This window comes from Monodelphis domestica, chromosome 5, assembly GCF_027887165.1.
Source record: "Monodelphis domestica isolate mMonDom1 chromosome 5, mMonDom1.pri, whole genome shotgun sequence".
NCBI lineage: Eukaryota > Metazoa > Chordata > Mammalia > Didelphimorphia > Didelphidae > Monodelphis > Monodelphis domestica.
In genome coordinates this window covers 307,553,404-307,573,646 of record NC_077231.1, presented here as the reverse complement: position 1 = coordinate 307,573,646, position 20,243 = coordinate 307,553,404, and the positions used below count along the sequence as shown (strand labels likewise).

At 44.2% G+C, this 20,243-nt stretch overlaps 2 protein-coding genes across 13 annotated transcripts in view; one reads left to right on the top strand and one right to left on the bottom strand.

Annotated features, from left to right (window-relative positions):
- WIPF3 (WAS/WASL interacting protein family member 3) overlaps window positions 1-3,363 on the top strand; it is a 77,382-nt gene extending 74,019 nt beyond the window's left edge. For all 10 annotated transcript variants that reach the window (XM_056800424.1, XM_056800419.1, XM_056800421.1 and 7 more), the window contains one exon: window positions 2,639-3,363. In XM_056800424.1, the coding sequence (XP_056656402.1) occupies window positions 2,639-2,662 (24 nt within the window). In that variant the 3' untranslated portion in view covers window positions 2,663-3,363. The remainder of the gene's footprint in view (window positions 1-2,638) is intronic.
- Window positions 3,364-8,826: 5,463 nt separating this feature from the next.
- Window positions 8,827-20,243, bottom strand: part of SCRN1 (secernin 1) — a 49,614-nt gene continuing 38,197 nt past the window's right edge. For all 3 annotated transcript variants that reach the window (XM_007505252.3, XM_001370226.4, XM_056800409.1), the window contains exons 7-8: window positions 14,064-14,244; window positions 8,827-12,615 (exon numbers count right to left, since the gene is read on the bottom strand). In XM_007505252.3, coding sequence (XP_007505314.1) covers window positions 12,457-12,615; window positions 14,064-14,244 — 340 coding nt within the window. In that variant the 3' untranslated portion in view covers window positions 8,827-12,456. The remainder of the gene's footprint in view (window positions 12,616-14,063; window positions 14,245-20,243) is intronic.

The following is a 20,243-nucleotide window of genomic DNA, read 5'->3' as shown; positions in this document are numbered from 1 at the left end:
CGGGGCATCTTTTCTCCCAAAGTTTGCCCCCAATTTTCCCCTCAATGAAAAACCTACTGATTTTAGACGAGTGATTTTACTGTCTGATGATGTGGAAACAGGGTTTCTCCAGGCTCTCTTGAGCCACATCCTGGAGGCGATGACTATTCCCAAAGGGGACCCTACGAGATGGGAGCTAGACCAGGAAACGCTGTCTGAATGCAGCTGGGCACCTTCTGCTGCCTGGGCTGAGCCATTATTACAGAAGTATTCTTAGGGTTCTTTATTTCAGTCCAGAGAGAGGCAGTGCAGTCTAGTACAGTGGGAAGAGTAGATTTGGTGGTACAAGAGGTGGGTTCAAATCCCAGCCCTGCCACTAACTAGCTGTGTGACTGGGCACAAATTATTTCATCTCTTTGGGCCTCAGTTTCTGTCTCTAAAATAAGCGTGTTGAATAAGATGAGTTTTTAAGTCTCTTTCTGCTCAAACTCTGGGATCCTCAGTCACAAAGCAGCCCCTGATCTAGTGAGAACCAGGAAGGTCCAAAGGGACAGGAGATGGAGAAGAACCTGGGGTGATCCAGGACTGTCTTTTACCCCAGCTGAAAATGCTTGGGCTTCCTAGTTACACAAGAGTGAATCAGCTCCCTTATCTCCCTGTAGAGGTTATTGTTGGAGATAATACATCTCCGCTCTTCCAGGGCTTCATTCACTCTTTCCTCATGGCGGCCCCAGGAGTTTAGGTGTTATTTAAGCACCCCCAGCGCACTGGTCCTTTGTGCCAACTCTTCCAGTAGTTAGATGTAGTAGAAGAGAAGAGGAAGGGGGCCCCTTGAGAGCCACCCCTAGAACCTGATAATCAGAAAATCTCCACCATCGCATCAGCATCGTAAACAGAACGATGGACATTTATGGAGCACTTCCTTGAAGGGCCACAAAATACTTTACAGGTATTCCCCTTTTTGATACTCTAAATGGTGCTTCCAGGATCTGTGTTTTAAGAAAACCCTTGCTTTCCATCTTATCAATACTATGTATTGGTTCCAAGGCAGAAGAGTGGGAAGGGCTAGACAATGGGGGTGAAGTGACTTGCCCAGGGCCACATAGCTAGGAAGTGTCTGAAGTCAAATTTGAACCCAGGACTTCCCATCTCTGGGCCTGACTCTCAATTCACTGAGCCACGTAGCTGCCCCCAACCCAGTTCTCTCTTAGAGATGGGGAAACTGAGGCCAGCTTGCCCAAGGTCATAGAGGTGGCATCTGAGACAATCCAAATCTGATTCTAAGTTTATCACCTTGTCTTTTGCTTCTACATTAAAGGAACCTCAGAGATCATATTTTCTAGCCAGTATGAATCATCACAGAATACTGTAATATGAAAAAATGGGGATAATCTTTATAACACTTTAAATGTTTTACAAATGTGAATTAGCATCTATAAGCCTTTACTGATGGCCCTGTGCTTCCCTTGAGTCCAGGCATCATTGGACCATATCTAGGTGAGACAGGCCATCTCGTTCCTAAAAATGACCATTTCAGGTTTTCCTGGGAGCCTACTTTAGTCATTTCCATATGCAGGAAATCCTTCTTTCTCTCTAGCTAGAGTCCTGGTGGGATGAGCATCCATTTTGGTGAGATTTGAAGCCCCCATCCACAAAGTCCAAATCCTCAGTGCATAAGATATTTGTTTAGAATAGCTTCACTAGAGGCATGGCAGCTTCCTTGGAGAGAAGGGAGGTAACCTCTTGGAGAATCACACCTAGAATCATTGAATCAAGAAATCTCAGAGATGGATCTCAAAGGAATGTTTGCGTTCATTCATTTTCCCAGACATGAGTGGTCCCGGAGTGAAAGCTCTAAGGAGGGAGCAGAATGGCGTGAGCTCCTCTCCAAAAAATAATTCTAGTAGATCCATCTTGGAATCCTAGGCAGGTCACTCACCTTCTACAAATCAATGCCACCAGTTATGTAGAGGTGACCAGTGTTTGCCCCTAGTAGATTCTAGGGGAGCATGAGTCTCTCACATGTAATCGATCACCGTCGCCATGGATTTCCATCCATTTTAAGTTCACGTTTAATTTCTAATGATAAAAAATAAAATGCTTCAACTCAACACAGCTCTACAACAAAGGGTTAACAGGGAAAACCACTGGGTTTCTCACTTGAAGAGATTTTTACAAGAGGCCATCTTAGTTTATTTGGGTAGCGAGCAGGTGGTCCTTTGGGAACCGTACCTGGAATCGTGGCATCTCAGAATTTGAAGAATCAGAGAATCACATATTTAGAGTCCGAAGGAACCCAAGTGGGCATCTAGCTTCCAAAGGACATAGAAGAAAGATCCTTTATACCAGAATTCATGCCCTTGACCATATCAGTTAGGTGAGGCAGCCTTTCTCATCATAATCCTTAGAAATGTATTCTCTTGGGGCAGCTAAGTGACTCTGGATTGGGAGTCAGGTCTACAGATGGAGGGTTCTGGGTTCAAATCTGGCCTGAGACACTTCCTCGCTGTGTGACCCTGGGCAAGTCACTTAACCCCAAATGCCTAGCCCTTACCACTCTTTAGCTTTGGAATACAGTGCTGATTATGGATGGAAGGTGAAAGTTTTTTTTTTAATACAAAATGTTTAAGAAATAAAAAAATAAATGTTATCTTTACAGTTACCATTGAAAAGTCTACGGTAAGAAGAGATGAAGTGAAAGTCCCATCATTCTGCCCTAGTCCGTACAGCAGAATGGAGGATCTCGCTGGGAATGCCATCAGCAACTACACCAAACTCAAGTTTTTCTTTTTCATCTTACAAACCATCTCTTATTTATTATAGTTAGGTTGTTTGCACAAGCTTTGAATCAGTGTTGTAGCTGTCTTTTATTTTAGCGATTTATTTTCCAATGCACCCAGATATGTGGCAGCCCACCTGTCTAAATCAGTACAAAGAGGAGTCTTTCCCCAGCCTGATTATGTGGAGTGGGAGAGAAAACATCCCCCCTCCCTGTCCAGTGTTCATCCCAAGACTGTAAATAGCTGCATGGGCTGGCCCTTCCTGCGTCTTAAAAATCATTTTTTGAATCGCCTCTAGAGAAGTTTTAGCTAGTCCCTGTGCTCGAGAGTTCGTGGTAACTTGCCAGTGACGTGATTTCCTAAGCCTCATTGCACCAGGTAGGTCACAAAAAACCCCAGAATGCTTTATCAAGAGATGAAACAAGCCACGTACCCATACTGCAGCAGATGGATGTCACCAGTCAGCCCAGAATGACCAGAATGCCATGACTCTCCAGCCTCCCTCCCTCACTCCCAGATTTTCAGGATGTGGATTGAATTTGTTGCCTAATGTAAATAAGACCCTTAATAAAAACTGAGAACAGGAATTTTGTTTCCATACAAAGACTGTGTTGCTCTTTGTCTAAATTGGTCATCAATCGTAGAAGGAACCAGTTTTCTCTCTAATGTTATCTGTCCTTTTTGCTCACAAGGCTGCCCCTCACATTCTTCCTTCCCATGATTCATTCCAATAGACCTTTACCTACTTGCAAAAGGCTTGGGTGCTGGGAAGACAGGGACCGAAGCCTGTCCTCAAGGAGCCTACATTCCACTGGATGTCATTCTGATCATCCCTCCATAGGCACCTCATGAGCTTTGAGATATCTCTCTCCAAGTGCTTATTTCTGTGGTGGTTGGACCAAGGTGGAGACAGCGATGCTGTCCCCTTACAGTGAAGAAGGTCCATTAGTTTTTTAATAGATCTGTGATCTCCTCATGAGTATTCACATCCCATCTCATCCCTCTCCACCTATTCTGGGTGTCTCTGGTCCTTATCCTTCCATCCATTCATCACAAGGAATCTATTCAAAATGGCGGTGCTCTTCCCCAAGTTTTCTTAACACAATGAGGATCTTAGCAGAGCTTGTGGGCTGAACATCAGCAAACCTCACATCCCTGCCATTTGGTCAGCCCACCTTTCACAAAAAAGGAGATACTGAAGCCTGTAGAAAAAGCTCTCTCTGTCATACCTGATTCATCCCCTCCTAGGTAAGTACAAGCTTTCTCCAGCAGACTCACCTTCACTTTTTTCAACAAAAGTCAAACCATAGTGAAGGTGTTTGCTGGAGAGGGAAGGGCTGTCTTCCAATGAGTTCAGTTACTGCCCCAAATTGGACTTAAGAGTTAGAAAGACCTGGGTTCAAATCCTACCTCTGACACATACTGGACAATTCTAGGCAAGTAATTTAATTTCTTTAGACTTCAGTTTCCTCCTCACTCCTGAAGGTCCCTTCTGGATCTAAATCTATGCTTTCATGACTTCCCCTCTCTCCTACCTCCCTTATACCCAGTGCTACATCTTGTAAAGCCACAGAGTCATGGGCACATCCATGACCCCTGTTCCTTCTCCATCACAGAACAGGGTACATGGCCTGAGGGAGGCACTATGGTTTGCACTCAGGATAGATGAAAGAGAAGTAGGGAGACTCTGCTTGTCTAAATGTAGACTCACTTTAAAGAATGGAACTCTTCAAAGTCAAAGAAAAAGCCACAATTCATCTGTAGACTATCTCTAGAAACTGGAAAGCTATCATACCAATCAACAAGCAATTACTGGATGACCAAAAAAAAAGCATTTATTAAGCTCCTACTAGATACAGTCCCAATCACTGAATTAGTGATATCTTGCATCAATAAGTACATACTTGCTATGGACAACATTCTGGCCTGGAGTTTTCACGCAGTTCAGTTGTGTCCAATTCTCTGTGACTCCATTTGGAGTTTTCTTGGCCAAAATATTGGTGTGGACTACTATTTCCTTCTCCAGTTCATTTTACACATGAGGAGACGGGGTTGAATGACTTGCCCAGAATCACACAGCTAGTGTCTAAGGCCAGATTTCAACTCGGGCCCTCTGGACCTGGCACTCTAGCCATTGTATCACCTAGCTGCCCCATCGTTCGTCATAAAAAAGCACATAAAAGAATCTGAGTCTTGACACTTGACAGATGTTTCCGCTGCCCCCTTCCCACCTCAAGGACCTCATTGGCATCCTAGTCTGCACGAGGCACTCCCTGTTTAACATACGTTTCATATTTTTCAAAAAGACTCTCTTTGTAGATCAGTCTCTTGGCACTGAGACTGCTAACAGTGAGTGGAAATACTGGGACCGGGGCCAGGGCCGTGACTGAAGATAGGACTGCCCCCAGTGAAGAGCTAAAACCAGGATTTGACTCAGAGGATTAAGGGGCCCTTTTAATCTGATGATAGCATAGGCTTCATGATGGGGCCAGAATATTCCTGGGAAATACAGTCCAAGATAAGCATCTTTTGGGAAAATGATTCATGATCTACACATGTGCATTCTCAAACAATCAGTTGCATTGGGAAAAGAGCGCTTTTAACTCAAATGTTTTAACTCTGTTATTAAGAGCCCATTAGTAATGAGCACCCCAACCCCCCCAACAAGGCTCAAGCAGGCAGATCTGCCAACCCCAGGTTCCATGCAAACCCTTCCCCATTCTTTCTAGGACTTAAAAAATATCAAACATTCTTACTGATCTCTTTTGCTTTGATATCTAAAATTCTCCTAGGATCCTTTCCATTCCCCCTCTCAGAGCTACCCCCTGTTACAAAGACTTTTCAAAGAAAATAAATTGGAGGAAAAAAGCCAGCAAAACTAATCAATACATTGACAAAGTCTAAAAATATATGCCACAACCTTCCCCCTCCTCACTCCTCTGAACTTCCCTCTTCTTCAAAGGAGGAGTCTTTTCATGGATCTTATTTGGGACCATGCCCATTTGTCTTTCTGTTTTAATTTCAGAATTTCAAGGTAGCATGGATTCTTAAAGGCTATAGAGTCCAACCTGTACATATATGAGGTCCCCTATACAAGGTTCCTGACTATCCTGGCTTCACTTGAATATCTTCAGTGAAGGGAAGCCCATTACCTCCCAAAAAAGATTTAGTTCCCAAAAGGAAAACAGGGCTTCTGGATGCAAGAGGAAGAAAGGAAGGAAGGAAGGAAGGAAGGAAGGAAGGAAGGAAGGAAGGAAGGAAGGAAGGAAGGAAGGAAGGAAGGAAGGAAGGAAGGAAGGAAGGAAGGAAGGAAGGAAGGAAGGAAGGAAGGAAGGAAGGAAGGAAGGAAGGAAGGAAGGAAAGGAGGGAGGGAGGGAGGGAGGGAGGGAGGGAAGGAAGGAGGAAGGAAGGAAGGAAGGAAGGAAGGAAGGAAGGAAGGAAGGAAGGAAGGAAGGAAGGAAGGAAGGAAGGAAGGAAGGAAGGAAGGAAGGAAGGAAAGAAGGGAGGGAGGGAGGGAGGGAAGGAAGGAAGGAAGGAAGGAAGGAAGGAAGGAAGGAAGGAAGGAAGGAAGGAAGGAAGGAAGGAAGGAAGAAAAGGGGGGAGGGAGGAAGGAAGGAAGGAAGGAAGGAAGGAAGGAAGGAAGGAAGGAAGGAAGGAAGGAAGGAAGGAAGGAAGGAAGGAAGGAAGGAAGGAAGGAAGGAAGGAAGGAAGGAAGGAAAGGGGGGAGGGAGGAAGGAAGGAAGGAAGGAAGGAAGGAAGGAAGGAAGGAAGGAAGGAAGGAAGGAAGGAAGGAAGGAAGGAAGGAAGGAAGGAGGAAAGGAAGGAAGGAAGGAAGGAAGGCAGGAAGGAAGGAAGGAAGGCAGGAAGGAAGGAAGGAAGGAAGGAAGGAAGGAAGGAAGGAAGGAAGGAAGGAAGGAAGGAAGGAAGGAAGGAAGGAAGGAAGGAAGGAAGGCAGGAAGGAAGGAAGGGAGGGAGGGAGGAAGGAAGGGAAAGAAAGAAAGAAAGAAAGAAAGAAAGAAAGAAAGAAAGAAAGAAAGAAAGAAAGAAAGAAAGAAAGAAAGAAAGAAAGAAAGAAAGAAAGAAAGAAAGAAAGAAAGAAAGAAAGAAAGAAAGAAAGAAAGAAAGAAAGAAAGAAAGAAAGAAAGAAAGAAAGAAAGAAAGAAAGAAAGAAAGAAAGAAAGAAAGATACCCGCAGAGTAATCTCAAGTAAAGGAATGATTTTGAACTTTTTTGTATTTATATCCCCAAGGGGTCTAGCACAGTACCTAACATGCTTAATAAATGTCTGTTGGCTGATTAAAGTCTCCATCTTTATTATCTATGCCATCTCTTTCCTTTTTTAAACCCTTACCCCCTATCTTACATTCAGTAGTGTGTATTGATTCCAAGGCAGATGAAAGGTAAGGGCTAGACAATGGAAGTTAAGTGATTTGCCCAGAAGTGTCTGAGGTCAGATTTGAACCTTGGACCTCCCATCTTTAGACCTGGCTCTCAATCCAATGAGCTATCTCGATGCCCCCTCTATACCATATATTTATTTTTTTAACTCTTACCTTCCATCTTAGAATCAATATTAGGTATTGGTTCTAAGGCAGAAGAGTGGTAAGGGCTAGGCAATGGGGGTCAAGTGACTTGTCCAGGGTCACACAGCTAGGAAGTATCTGAGGTCAGATTTGAACCCAGGACCTTCCATCTCTGGGTCTGACTCTCAATCCACTGAGTCACCCAGTTGGCCCCTATACCATATATTTCTGATGGCAATAATGCTTATAAACTTTCCACAGTAGTCACAGAGTAGAAGACACTTTCTATTTAAAGTAGATTTCTAGGAAGAGTCCCTTATACCCTCCCATTGCCCTCTTTTTGAAGTCTATCCTACTGCCAAGTCAGCAGATATTGTCTGCCCAGGGTATTGGTGGTTGTTTAGTCATTTCAGTGTCCAATTCATCAGGACTCCATTTAGGGTTTTCTTGGCAAAGATACTGGACTTTGCCTTTTCCAGTTCTTTTTACAGAGGAGAAAACTAAAGCAGGCAGAGTTAAGTATCTTGCCCAGAATCACACAATTAATGTCTGCCCAGTGTATGTCCATGTTTTATTTAGATCTTCCATCCTAGGAACGTCTGATGTCCTCTGAAAGACTATTGGATTTGGAGGGAGGGGATAGAGGATCTCAATCATGGCTGTGCCACTTACTATCTGAGTGTCCTTGAATAAGTCTCATGGCTTCTCTGGTACTCCATTTTCTTGCCTCATTGATAGCCTGAGGGGCCACAGTGGAGTATAATGGTAAAAGTCTTGGAATGGGAATAAAAGGACCAAGTCCAAGTCCTACTCCTCCTTGTCTCATGTCCTTGGACCAATGTTCACTTTCACATCTAAAAAATTGGGGATTTGGCCATTGTGGTTCAACAGAGCCAAGAGGATATAGGTTTGGGCCCTTGTTCAGCCACTTACTTCAGACCCCTCTGAGCCTCAGTTTCCTCATCTATGAATCATGGAGTCTAGACTAGATGGCCTCTGAGGGCTGGAGCAAATGAGATCATATTTGTAAAGCATAGAGTAGGTGCTAAATAAATGCAGGTTTCCTTCTCCCCTTCCTGCCTGGCTCTACCATCCTACCCTCCCTCCACAGCTTGCAGGAAGAGGTGCTTGTAATGATCGTAAGGCTAGAAGTACAAGGATAACGTTTTGACTAGAGAACAGAGTCGGCCCCAAAGGTGACCTGGAGGAAGGCTGTGGTGGAAGGGACAGAGGTGGGTAAGAAGAACACCATAAACTCATCCTGCACAGGAAGGCACGAATGAGGGCTCACCCTGACCTACTTAGGCATCATTACTCAGCTGGAATCAGGGGCAGGTTTTCTGGATCACCGGCTAGGTGAGCTCATCCCCAAAGCAGGACATAAGTGAAGCAGTGGCCTTGCCCATTCCAAACCTCAGGACCTGTGGCACTCTCACAGAATAATCTAATTACAGGGACAGTCGCACATCTCGAACAACTCTAAGGATCCAACGACTCCGCACCTTTATCGATGGGACAGCCGACACACATGACAAAGGAGGCAGTTTGGGGTGATTCAGTACAGGTTTAATTTTATGCAGGATGCATTTAAAGACAAAGTCATAGGCAAGAGCAGGGTGAGACTATCCTTCTGTTCAAAGACATCGTTAAAAAAAGGATCGTCACAGCCACACGATCTGCTCCCATGACAGGAAAGCGAATGTTCCTTCTTTTATTGTTTTCAACAGAGTATTTTTCCAGTGAAGACATTCAGTTGATCACAAGACAATGCCAACAGCTACAGGTGAGTTTCCACAAGAAATTCTCAAACGAAGATTCACATCGTGTTTGGGTTTAGTCAGAGAAAGCACACACTGACACAGAATCAGAAACACTGAATGGGACCCAGGAGTGGCTAAAATGATGCTCATTGGCGATGGAGGAGCTAATTCAGGAAGCCACCGCGGCTTGGGAGAGTGGATTTGGGTGACCAAAGTGGACCAAAGAGGCAGGACTTTAATCCGGGTCTTCCTGACCCCAAGGCTGGCTCTCTCCACTGGGCTGTGACGTCTCTCTTGACATCTGTATGCTTTGATAATATCGTGTCTTCCTCATTCATTGGTCTGGCTGGTGACTAACTAGGTTCTAGCTAGACAACAACCAAATTAACGTTGTCTTGGCCGGAAAGGATGATGATTCTGGCCTGCCTCTCTACCCCTGTTGGCCATGTCTTCTGAATCCAAAGATGGATCCCACAGCACAGCACAATGGTGGCGAATTGGTCAGCCTTCCAAACCTCAGGCTTTATTTTTCAAAAACTCTGCCTACAATATTCTAAACCTTTGTGGAGTTTCTACGCCTCCTCAAGCCTCCCAAGAGACCCAAAGCTCCCACTGAGATTTTGTTAGTTTGGAGTTGTTGGGTTTGGTTTGGGTTTGGGGGGTTTTTTAGACACAGAAAGCAAAAAAAAAACCTAACAGATTAGGCACAGAATCGTATGAGTAGTTAGATAAATGTGCCAAACCCTTCAGAGGGAAACATCAGTGACTTAGTCTACCCAAATTGCTTTCCAGCAACCACTTTCCCATCATCACTGGGGAAATAGAGAATGGTCAGGGTCCATCTCCAGGATGTGTGCAATAGGCCCATGGTTCTTCTTCTCTTTTTTACTAATCTTATTTTAAAAAAAAGGCTTGCTCTGAGTTCTTAAATCAGCATAGCGATGCTTGGATAGGACCAGTATGGAGAAGTCTGGTCCAAATGACCTGCCAGAGCCTGATGCACAATTCTTTTGATCCACCCAAGCAAAGTTAATGTTGCATGATAGTCTCCGCAATGGGGTCCTAAGCTAGGACAATGGGGTTCACCTTCAGAATGATGCCAATAAGAACTTGGACCCCAGCCCCATCATGAAATCTTGGAATTTCTTTCAAGAGTCTCTTAGCTTATTTAAACTACCTCATAGGCCAGCATCCCAGTCCTTCCGCTACAGGGGTCCATGCATAGATCTCGGGGCGTCCATGAATTTTTAAAAATATTTTATAATGGTATTTCAATATAGCTAGCTTCCTTTGTAATCCTATGTATTAAATTTTCTACATTTAAAAATATTCTTCTGAGAAGGGGTTCATTGGCTTCACCAGAGTGCCAAAGGGATCCATGATGCCAAAATGTTCAAGAACCTCTAGTGTTCAGCCAGATCCAGAAGTGACCACTGAGATGAGGTATGCCATGAACCACCTATGCCCTCCCTATGTCCTATGGCCACCACAAAAAGATGTTCTGGTCGTGGAACCTGAACAGGAGCGGTCCCCCAGTCTGAAAATGGAGACCTCATCGCTTATTCTCTTGCATTTCAACAGCTCTTGCAGGGCATTTGCTCACTTAGAGTTAGCATCATAAAATACAGAATTTGACGAAATAGCCATGCTTTTCCACCACCACAGGACTTTAACTAATAGGGTTAAAGCAAGGAGCATATCTACAGAAGGAAGCAGACTGGAGCTACAACAGTACTCAGGGTCAAGTAACCTTAGAAGCTGTCCTATCTGGAGAGTCCTACCAAGGGAAATGCGGAAAAGGAATCCCATCCCGATGGTCACAGAGGAAAGGCTGTTAGTTGTCCCTGTTCATTTGGGTAATTGTTGTATTCATCTGCTATAGCTGATGAGCATTTCACTACCCACCTAAAATTCAGATCCTTTTAGGGGGGGCAATTTTGTAATCTTTGAAGGCTTTAGAGAACAGAGGCATCAACCTCCTTCCAGGCAGGCAAAGGAGGGGAGGGGGGACCCCCAAATCTAAGAGCCCTTGGAGAGATGGCAATTGAGAAGTGGGGGAATGATGAGGAAGAAGAATCAGACAGAGGAAAAGACAACAATCTATAGCTAGCAGCAGAAGATGCAGGTACCACACTTGGGAAGCCTTAAAGTGATTTGTAAATCAATGTCAGCTCTCCAGGAGATGGAGTCCAATGGCCGGCATTGCAGAGAAATCTGTGATCTCTCTGGTCCCTCCTTGTATTCTCTCTGGCCCAGTCTGGTCTCCCTTAAGCTGGTTTCCAGGTGCTGCTGGCAAATTGCTTTCTTTCCCTTAATCCTACACATGCAGAAAGACTCAACTTAATTACCCTAAGTGGCTGCTGAGATAATGCATACACTGGGAGAGCTCCTCTGAGTTTCACTGAGAAATGAGGGAAACTGGGCATGTGAGAACATCGGCTGCCAGAGATGCCCCCAGAGCCTCCAGGGTCACTGGCTGCTGGTTTTCCCCTCTCTGCCTGCGTGCTGGCAGATTCCCAGCTCCTATATGTTTGGGAGTCCTTCCAGGGGGCCATTTAATTACAGTGACCTCAAGCTAGCCAGCAGCAGCAGCTCGGTTCTGAATCATCTTATATACACGACACCATCAGGTGGAGAGGCAGCTGGCCTGCCGAGATCGGTGCTGGAGGGGCCGATGTTTCAGCATCGATCCAAGCACTGACTCAGCATCTCTAGAATGGGTCCAATTCCCTCTGAGATAAAGGGGGGGGAGGTGAGCTTCCCCCTCTCTAAGAGCCTTCCTGGGGACACTGACTGGAAGAGTCCTGGCTGTGAGTCCAGTCATCAGAGCATGAGCCAGGGAGGTTCTCCTCTTGGCCAGTTGGTCAAGCGGCCCAGAACAAGCATTCCACTTGTTGGGAAAGCATGGCCACACTGCTGCCATTCTCCTTGGACTCGACACCAAACAGCAGGTGCCTGGACACAGAAAGGCCAGTTTGTTAAGCTTGAAACCGCTACTAAGGAGGAGAGAAAGGCTCTTTTAAAGGGTTTGCTTTCGTTCTGTTTTCCTGAAAATTCAGCAATGTGGAGACGATCCCTCAAGGCTGGACAAGCGCTAGTCTTCTTGGGAAAAGGCTAAGCGTGCCCATCATCACTGAACTAAGCTAACAGCAGCGTACGGTCCATGGGTAGTCACAGAAAGCCAAAGATCGGGAGAATGGAACTACAACTGGCTAGATCTCAGGAGGGCCAAGGGAAGTCCTTTCTGAGACAGACCAAAAGCACAGAGTGTGAGTTAAAGTTAGACAGGTTGTTTAAAAAGGGGGCTGAAATAGTCATCTTCTATTTTACTCAAAGACGAGATGGGTTGGTTTTGCTTGGAGTTTGGCCAAGTAGGGAGTTTCTAATCAAGAGGAGAGAAAGAGTTGGCTTACTTCACTTAAAGAACTTAATCTCCGTGTCAACACAGTCATAGAAAAGATCAGCCACTTCGGTGGGGTCCAGGGGGTCTGTGCTGCTCAGAATGCTTTCCATGGCCTCCAGCCCTTGCTTCTCGAGGTCTAACATGGTCTTCATGAGTTTGTGGCCTTGATCCTGAGGAGACAGAGACAGGGTCGTGCTGTGTTACCACGTAGAAAACCTCTCTGGGCAGCTGATGGGCTGCCTTGCCATTCTGAAGATGGTAGAATCATGTAAGGAGAATCAGAAGGGACCTTGGGTACCAAATCATCAGGGAGAGGATCAAAGGATTCAAGTCTGGAGCTCTCCAGACCTCAGAGGCTATCCAGGGCCATCCTCCAAGCTTACCAAATGGGGAAGCAGACCTAAGGGCATCAAGTTACAAGATCCACTTCTAGAGCTCAGAGGAATCTCTGAGACCCTCTCGTTTTACAGATAAAGAAACTGAGGCTCAGAGAAGATAACTGACTTGTCCAGAGCCATAGAGCTACTAAAGAGGTGACATAATTCATCTTCCCCTTCCTACTCGTACAGTTACTTCAAAGATCATACTTTTAAATCTCAAAGGCATCTCGGAAGTCGCCTCATCCAGTCTTTCTTACAGATGACTAGATCTGGGCTGGGAGGAAAAGAAGTCTGCAGAAAGGCACATGATGAATACATGGAACACCCTCTTTTCCCACCAGATCTCTGTGATGGAAAACCTGCTCAGCCCTTAACAAAATGAGTAAATTGTATATTTGCTGAACCTCAAGGGGGATGAGCAACCTTACTAATGGCCCAGATCCTGGGGCAACTGTTAGGCATAACTTACTGAGACTACATGGCAACAGCTAAGGAGGCTCTCTCCAATCTCTTCCTTTTGGAGAAAGAGAGCTGGCCCCACAAACCACTCGGACCTCTGCTCTTAAATGAACCGCTGGCATTAACAAAAGTCAGGGATAGCTAGTCAGGCTGTGGGGATCCTGGAGCTGGTTTAAAGTCTGAATTGTTGCTTTGAAACTGTGAAGGGGGAAGCCAGCTGACTCAGTGGATTGAAAATCAGGTCCTGAGTTCAAATCTGACCTCAGACACTTCCTAGCTGTGTGACCCTGGGTAAGTCACTTACCGATCTTCTGCCTTAGAACCAGTACTCGATATTAATTCTAAGATGGAAGGTAAGGGTTAAAAAAAAAAGAAACTGTGAAGAACTAAGATGGGAGTGAAACAGGTGTATGTATTTTAATTTATTCAAATAACAAGGTTGGGGTTCTTATAATTAAGCTGTTCCTGGCAAGTGTGTATTTTTACCTTAATGCATATAAATAATTTGTCTTTGGTGAAAAGCTAAGGTGTGATTTCTAAAAAGAATTCTCTGCTCAATGAGGAGGCTATTTTTGAAAAAATGGAACCTCTGGACAACATTTTACCAGGAGTCTTTGTTTCAAGAGGCTTTGTGGGAAAACTTAACAGCAATCAAGAATCTGTTGCAAAGGCAAGAGGCATGTCTAGGAAGGCTCTCTGGGAATCTGGATCACCAGGAGCAAACCCCAGAGACAAGGGACATATGGCCCAAGTGTTCCTCCCCCAATCCCGTGCCTCACCTGGTCGTTTTCAATGACAGCTCGTGCCCATTCGTGGGCTTTATAGAGCTCATGCCGGCGGTCAGGTTTCTCCAGAAAACGGGGCTCCTTTTTGGCAGGGTCCTCCTCCCCAAAACAGGGAGACTGGACTTTAGGGACATGCTTTACATCATCCACAAAGATGAAAGGCTTAAATATGGACCTAGAAGGAAAAATAGATTCATGTAAACAAACAAAAATATTTAATTTCTTAAAAGAATATTTTATTTTCTCTTTCTCCATGACTTAGAAACTATTTTTACTCTTCATTTTTATCATTTTGGGGCTCCAAATTTCCTCCTCCAACCCCCTCCTTGAGAAGGTACGCACTTTGATATAGATTAGTTGTGCCATGATGCAAGACATATTTCCATACTGGCATGTTGTATAAGAGAACATGGACCGAAAAATAAAGTAAAGCTATGCTTCCGTTTCATTCGCTCTCCATCAGTTCTCTCTCTGGAGGTGAGGAGCATTTTTCATGAGTTCTTCTGAATTGTCTTGGATACTTGTATTGCTGAGAATAGAGAAGCCACTCATAGTGGGTCATTGAACAATAGTGGTGTAAGTGTGTTCAGTGTTCTGACTCTGCTCATTTCACTTTGCATCAGTTCATGTAGGTCTTTCCAGGCTTGTCTGATAGCATCCTGTTCATCATTCCTTACAGCACAATAGCATTCCGTCACAGTCATATACCACATTTGTTCAGCCATTCCCCCAATGGAGGGGCCTCCCTTCAATTGTCAGTTCTTTGTCGCCACAAAGAGAGCTGTTATATTTTTGTGCATATACATCTTTTTCTTCTCTTTTCTTTTTTTAAAATCTCTTTGGGATACAGATATAGTATGTGCAGTTTTATAGTCTTTTGGTCATAGTTCTAGACTCCTCTCCAGAATGGTTGATTCTGTTCACAACTCCACCAACAATGCACTAGTATCCCTATTTTTCACATCCCCTTAGACATTTATCATTTTCTTTTTTTGGCCATGTTAGCTGTAAGGATTAAAATTAATATTTAATAGTCCAAGTATTATTTTAATATTATTTATTAAAATAAACTTAGAGCAAAGGGCAAGTGATGCCAGAGAAAGAAAAGGCTGCTTCCTTCCTCCATGCCAATCTAAGCCAGAGAGAGATAGAGATAGCATGTGTGGGCAGAAATGACATAATGATGCACATCCAAGAAAGGGAAAAAGGGAATTGTGGAGATGGTAGTCCCCAAGGTTCAAGACTCCAATCAATACATAGCCAATAGGATAGGTATGAGGTGGTACCCCAGAGTTGTTTTAATTTGCATTACTCTAGTCAACAATGGTTTAGAGCATTTTTTAAACAAAAATATTGAATAAAGAAACATTTGTGTTGACTTTCCTTAAATGACATCTTGCTGTTAGACACTGATGCTTGTGATAAAGCAGCTGCACCTCAGGTACAGGGTTGGAGGTAAAACAGTAGCTGGGTCAGGCACAAAAGAAATAAGTACATAATGAAAAGTGGCCATCTAGTTCTGTTCATTGTCCCCATTTTACAGATAAAGAAACTGAGACCCAGAGAGGTTATCAGTTGTACCCAGACAGGCTGACAATAAGATCAACTGGGTTTCATAGGAATATAACTTTAAAGCTAGTAGAGGGCTTAGAAATCATCTAGTTTCATCCACCTCATTTTATATATGAGGAATCTGTGACCCAGAAAGACTCCTGGTCACATGAAAGAACAGATTAGGGGCACAAGTGATAGTAGAAAGATAGTAGATAGATAGTAATACAACCTCCTTACTTTATAACCAAGAAAAAGATTACTAGCAGACACCATAATGCACAGAGTCCCAGACTTGGAGGTAGGAAGGACTGACTTCAAATTCAGCCTCAAACATTTCTTAGCTGTATGATCCCAGGCAAGTCATTTAACCACTGTTTGCCTCAGTTTCTTCATCTGTAAAATCAGGATAATAATAACGCCTACTTCCCAGGGCTAATGTGAGGTTTAAATGAGATAATGTTCATAAAGCACTGAGCACAGTGCCACAGATGTAGTAGGTGCTATTTAAATGCAAGCAATTGTTAAGAATGAAACTGGCATCTAGGTGTCACCATGTATGGAGCATCAGGCCCAGAGTCAGGAAAAACAGCTGTGTGACCCTGAACAAGTGTCTTATGTTTGATTCTGTTTCCTTAGATATAAAAATGAGCTGGAGAAGGAAATGGCAAACCACCCCAGTATCTTTGCCAAGAAAACCTCAAACGGGGACATGGAGAGTTGGACATGACTGAAATGACTCAAAAACAGTATCAATTATTAAGAAAATTGGAATTGGGGGAAGCTGGGTGGCTCAGTGGATTGAGAGCCAGGCCTAGAGATGAGAGTTCCTGTGTTCAAATCTGGCTTCAGATACTTCCCAGCTGTGTGACCCTGGACAAGTCACTTTACCCCCATTACCTAGCCCTTACTACTCTTCTGCCTTAAAAACAGTACACAGGATTGATTCCAAGACAGAAGATAAGGGTGTAAAAAAAAGAGAGAAGAGAAGAGAAGAAAAGAAAAGAAAAGAAAAGAAAAGAAAAGAAAAGAAAAGGAAAGGAAAGGAAAGGAAAGGAAAGGAAAGGAAAGGAAAGGAAAGGAAAGGAAAGGAAAGGAAAGGAAAGGAAAGGAAAGGAAAGGAAAGGAAAGGAAAGGAAAGGAAAAGAAAAGAAAATGGAGTTAAGTGACTTGCCAGCTGATGACTTGAGTCATACAGGAAAGTCAGGGAAAAGTCAGAGTTGGAGTCCAGGTCCTCAAACACCAAATCTGGCTCTCTGTGCCACTAGGACTCAAACCCAGAGTTCTCTCTAAACCCACTCATTGCCACATTCTACTGAGAATAAGACAATGTTCCTACCCTGGAGGAGCTTCATGAAAATCCTTGAGGCTTTGTCAATGAGAAGTGGGGATTCTCAGCTCTAAGAAGATTCATTCATTCACTCAAATGTCTTTAGAATGATATTAAGGTTAACAGCATTACACTAGGGAGCCATGGACAATGCATGGACAAAGTAGGAGTCATAGATACTTGTCCTCTAAGACCTACAGGCAAGTTGAGGAGATCAGACCCTGGACAGAGCCACAAAGGCTAATAGCCCTAATAGCCTTGGAGACGGCACGGTATAGTGGACAGGGGACTGGACTTGAGGTCAGAAAGACCAAATCCCACCCGAGGCATTTACTAACTGTATGATCCTGGGCAAGTCATACATGCCTCAGTTTCTTCATCTGAAAAATGAAGGGATTAGACTTGATGCTCTCCATGTACCCTCCCAGCTATAAATCTACAACCTATGGTCCAAGTCAAGTCAACAAGCACCTACTTTGAGCCAGGCATTGCACCAAATACTAGGGATGCCAAGGAAGACAAAAGTTCATTTCTGCTTTTGAGATCACAGCCTAATAGAGGAGATGATAGGAAATGGCTCTTTACAAACAAACTATGTACAGGGTAGATAGATGGATAAATAAATAAACTCACTCAGTAAAAAACAAATGAATGAGCCATTTCAGAGGAAAGACACTAATGTTAAGGAGGCCTGGGAAAGGCTTCTTAGAAGGTAGGGATTTAGCTGAGGCTAGAATGAAGCCAGGAGGCAGAGATGAGGAGGGAGCACTTAGGGGACAGCCTGGGAAAATGCCTGGAGTCAGGAGATGCAGCAGAACAGTAAGGAAGCTGCTGTCACTGGGTTGCCGAATACACCGCAGAGGGTAACATTTTCTCCCTCTCCCTTCCCCTTCCCCAACTTATCACAGATGGGATCTGAATAGCCAGGCCAGCCATCCTAGCCAATAAAAAGAATACATTTCCATTCTTTTTTTCTTTTTGTTGTTCCTTTGCCTGTTAAAAAATCCTGCAGACAAACCAATCCATTTGTTCTCTTCTATCAGGCACATGGAGAATGGCACAAAGGTCCACACAGTAAGCTAAAGACATTGATTCTCTGAACAGGGATGCAAGCTGCTGAATCCCAGCAGGCACCGCTTCTACGCCATCCCTCGAAGAACCTACAGGAGCCTGGGATTCACTGAAAGGTGACAGACACAAAGATATGATGCAACAGAGAGAAGCAGGCAGCTCCAAACTCCCTCCTGCTAGGTCTGAACCAGCTACTGTTTCGCTCACCAACCCTACGCCCAGGGTGAAGCTACTATATAGCAAATGTTATCTGTTAGTGTCTAGTAGTCGGAAGTTGGGGGGGGGGGGGAGAAGGGAGAGAGAGAAAGAGAGAGAGAGAGAGAGAGAGAGAGAGAGAGAGAGAGAGAGAGAGAGAGAGAGAGAGAGGAAGGGAAGGAGGGAGGGAGAGGGAGAGGGAGAGGGAGGGAGGGAGAGAGAGAGGGAGAGAAAAGAAGGAGGGAGGGAGGAAGAGGCAGAGACAGAGGGGGGTAGGGAAGGAAGAAAGGATAGAGAGAAAGAAAGAGAGCCAGTGTGAATTAATACAGATGTCATATCAATGAACATGAATACTGAAAGCGTGACAGCTGTCCTAGAAATACTATACTCTAGGAGGCCAGCAGTGGGATTCAATGAGCAGAAACAGCCCTGAAGCTCCATTTTTTCAGAGTCTGTGTTGGGCAGAATCTATTAAGGAAATCTCCTCCCTCACCCCATCAGATTCTGTCCTGCAGAAGCCCATAAGCCACTGGTGTAAAGCAGCGTACTATCCTCTGAGCTGGTAGAGAGCTGGTACATGCAGAATTTGAAAGAAGAAGGAAGAGAAGAAAGATTTAGTAAGCACCTACTATGTGCCAACCACTATTCTAAGCACTTTACAGATATTACATTTGGTCCTCACAACAACCCTGGGAAGTAAGTGCCATTATTAGCATCCATTTTACACTTTAGGAAACTGAGGCAGAGAGCCATATAGTAATTTGTCTAGGGCTAGTAAGTAGCTGAGGCTAGATTTGAACTCAAAACTTATTGACTACAGGCCTGGTGTTACCCAAAGCAAAGGTCCCTGTTGCTTTCTTCAAATGTGAGAGAAAGCAAAAAAAAAAAACAAAACTAGATTATGAGCTGGGAGGCCGAAGAGTCTTTCTTGGCTTTGTATAGGTTACTTCACTTTTGTAGGTCTCAGTTTTCTCATTTGTAAAACAGGGGCCGTCTCTCAGCTCCCTAACAACTCTTTCTCTATTATTTCCTCAATGATATTAATCACCCTGAGCCTCAGTTTCCCCAGATAAAAAATGAGTGTGTTGGACAAAATGGATTCCAAATTCCCTTCTAGCTCTAGCTTTAGGATACTATGTTAACAACCCCAATGACGAACCTCCCTGTGCCTCAGTTTCCCCATCTGTAAAATGATCCTATAAAACAGATTCTGAGAAGCACTTAGCCCTCAGCAGAGGTGTCCCAGGGATATAAGAAACAGGAAGATGCTGTCTTCTTCACAGGAATGTTAGGTTGGTTAGTGATGCTTCTTAGGAAGCATTCAGAACTATTTCAAGGGGCTCTTCATGACTAATCATTAAAACAAAAGAGGGCATTAAAAGCATTCAAATTGGCTGAGGAGGCTAGCCCCGAGGACCCCTGGCTCACAGCAAGTTTGAGACCATCCAGGTCCCACAGCCCAAGAGCCAGACAACAATAACCCCAGCCAGCCTGGTTTTACCTCTGGGGTTTCTGGAATTGATTCCTGACCTGATTTCTTTCAACTTCCAGTTCCAAGAAATAGCATTCGATGCCAAACTGTCTTTTCGACACATTAACCAACCCCAGCCCTGAAACCAGTGGAGAAGAGCCACTTATTTTCCAAGAATTCATGTTCTTTGGCTGATTGAAAAAGCAGCACAAGAATAACACTCCCTGATTATTTCTAACCCACTTTAGCATCTGAGAAGTGCATTGATGTACATTTGCTGTGGATAGCAAACATGGGAGAGAGTCAGGACAGCTGTTGCTATGTCTAATGTGCACTGAGGAAGTTGAGGCTCAGATCAAGCAAAGTAGGCTTAAGGTCAAGCATGCATAGGTGCATAGATTTTATGGTAGAAAAGGTTGAAAGAAGTCTTTCATTTTACAAGTATAACTCAGATCAAAATGCTTGCCAGCTCCAGGACCCAGGAGGGAAGGGAGGAAGGGACACAATTTGGATCATATAACTCAGAAAACTTATATGGAGATTTGTTATTATGTGT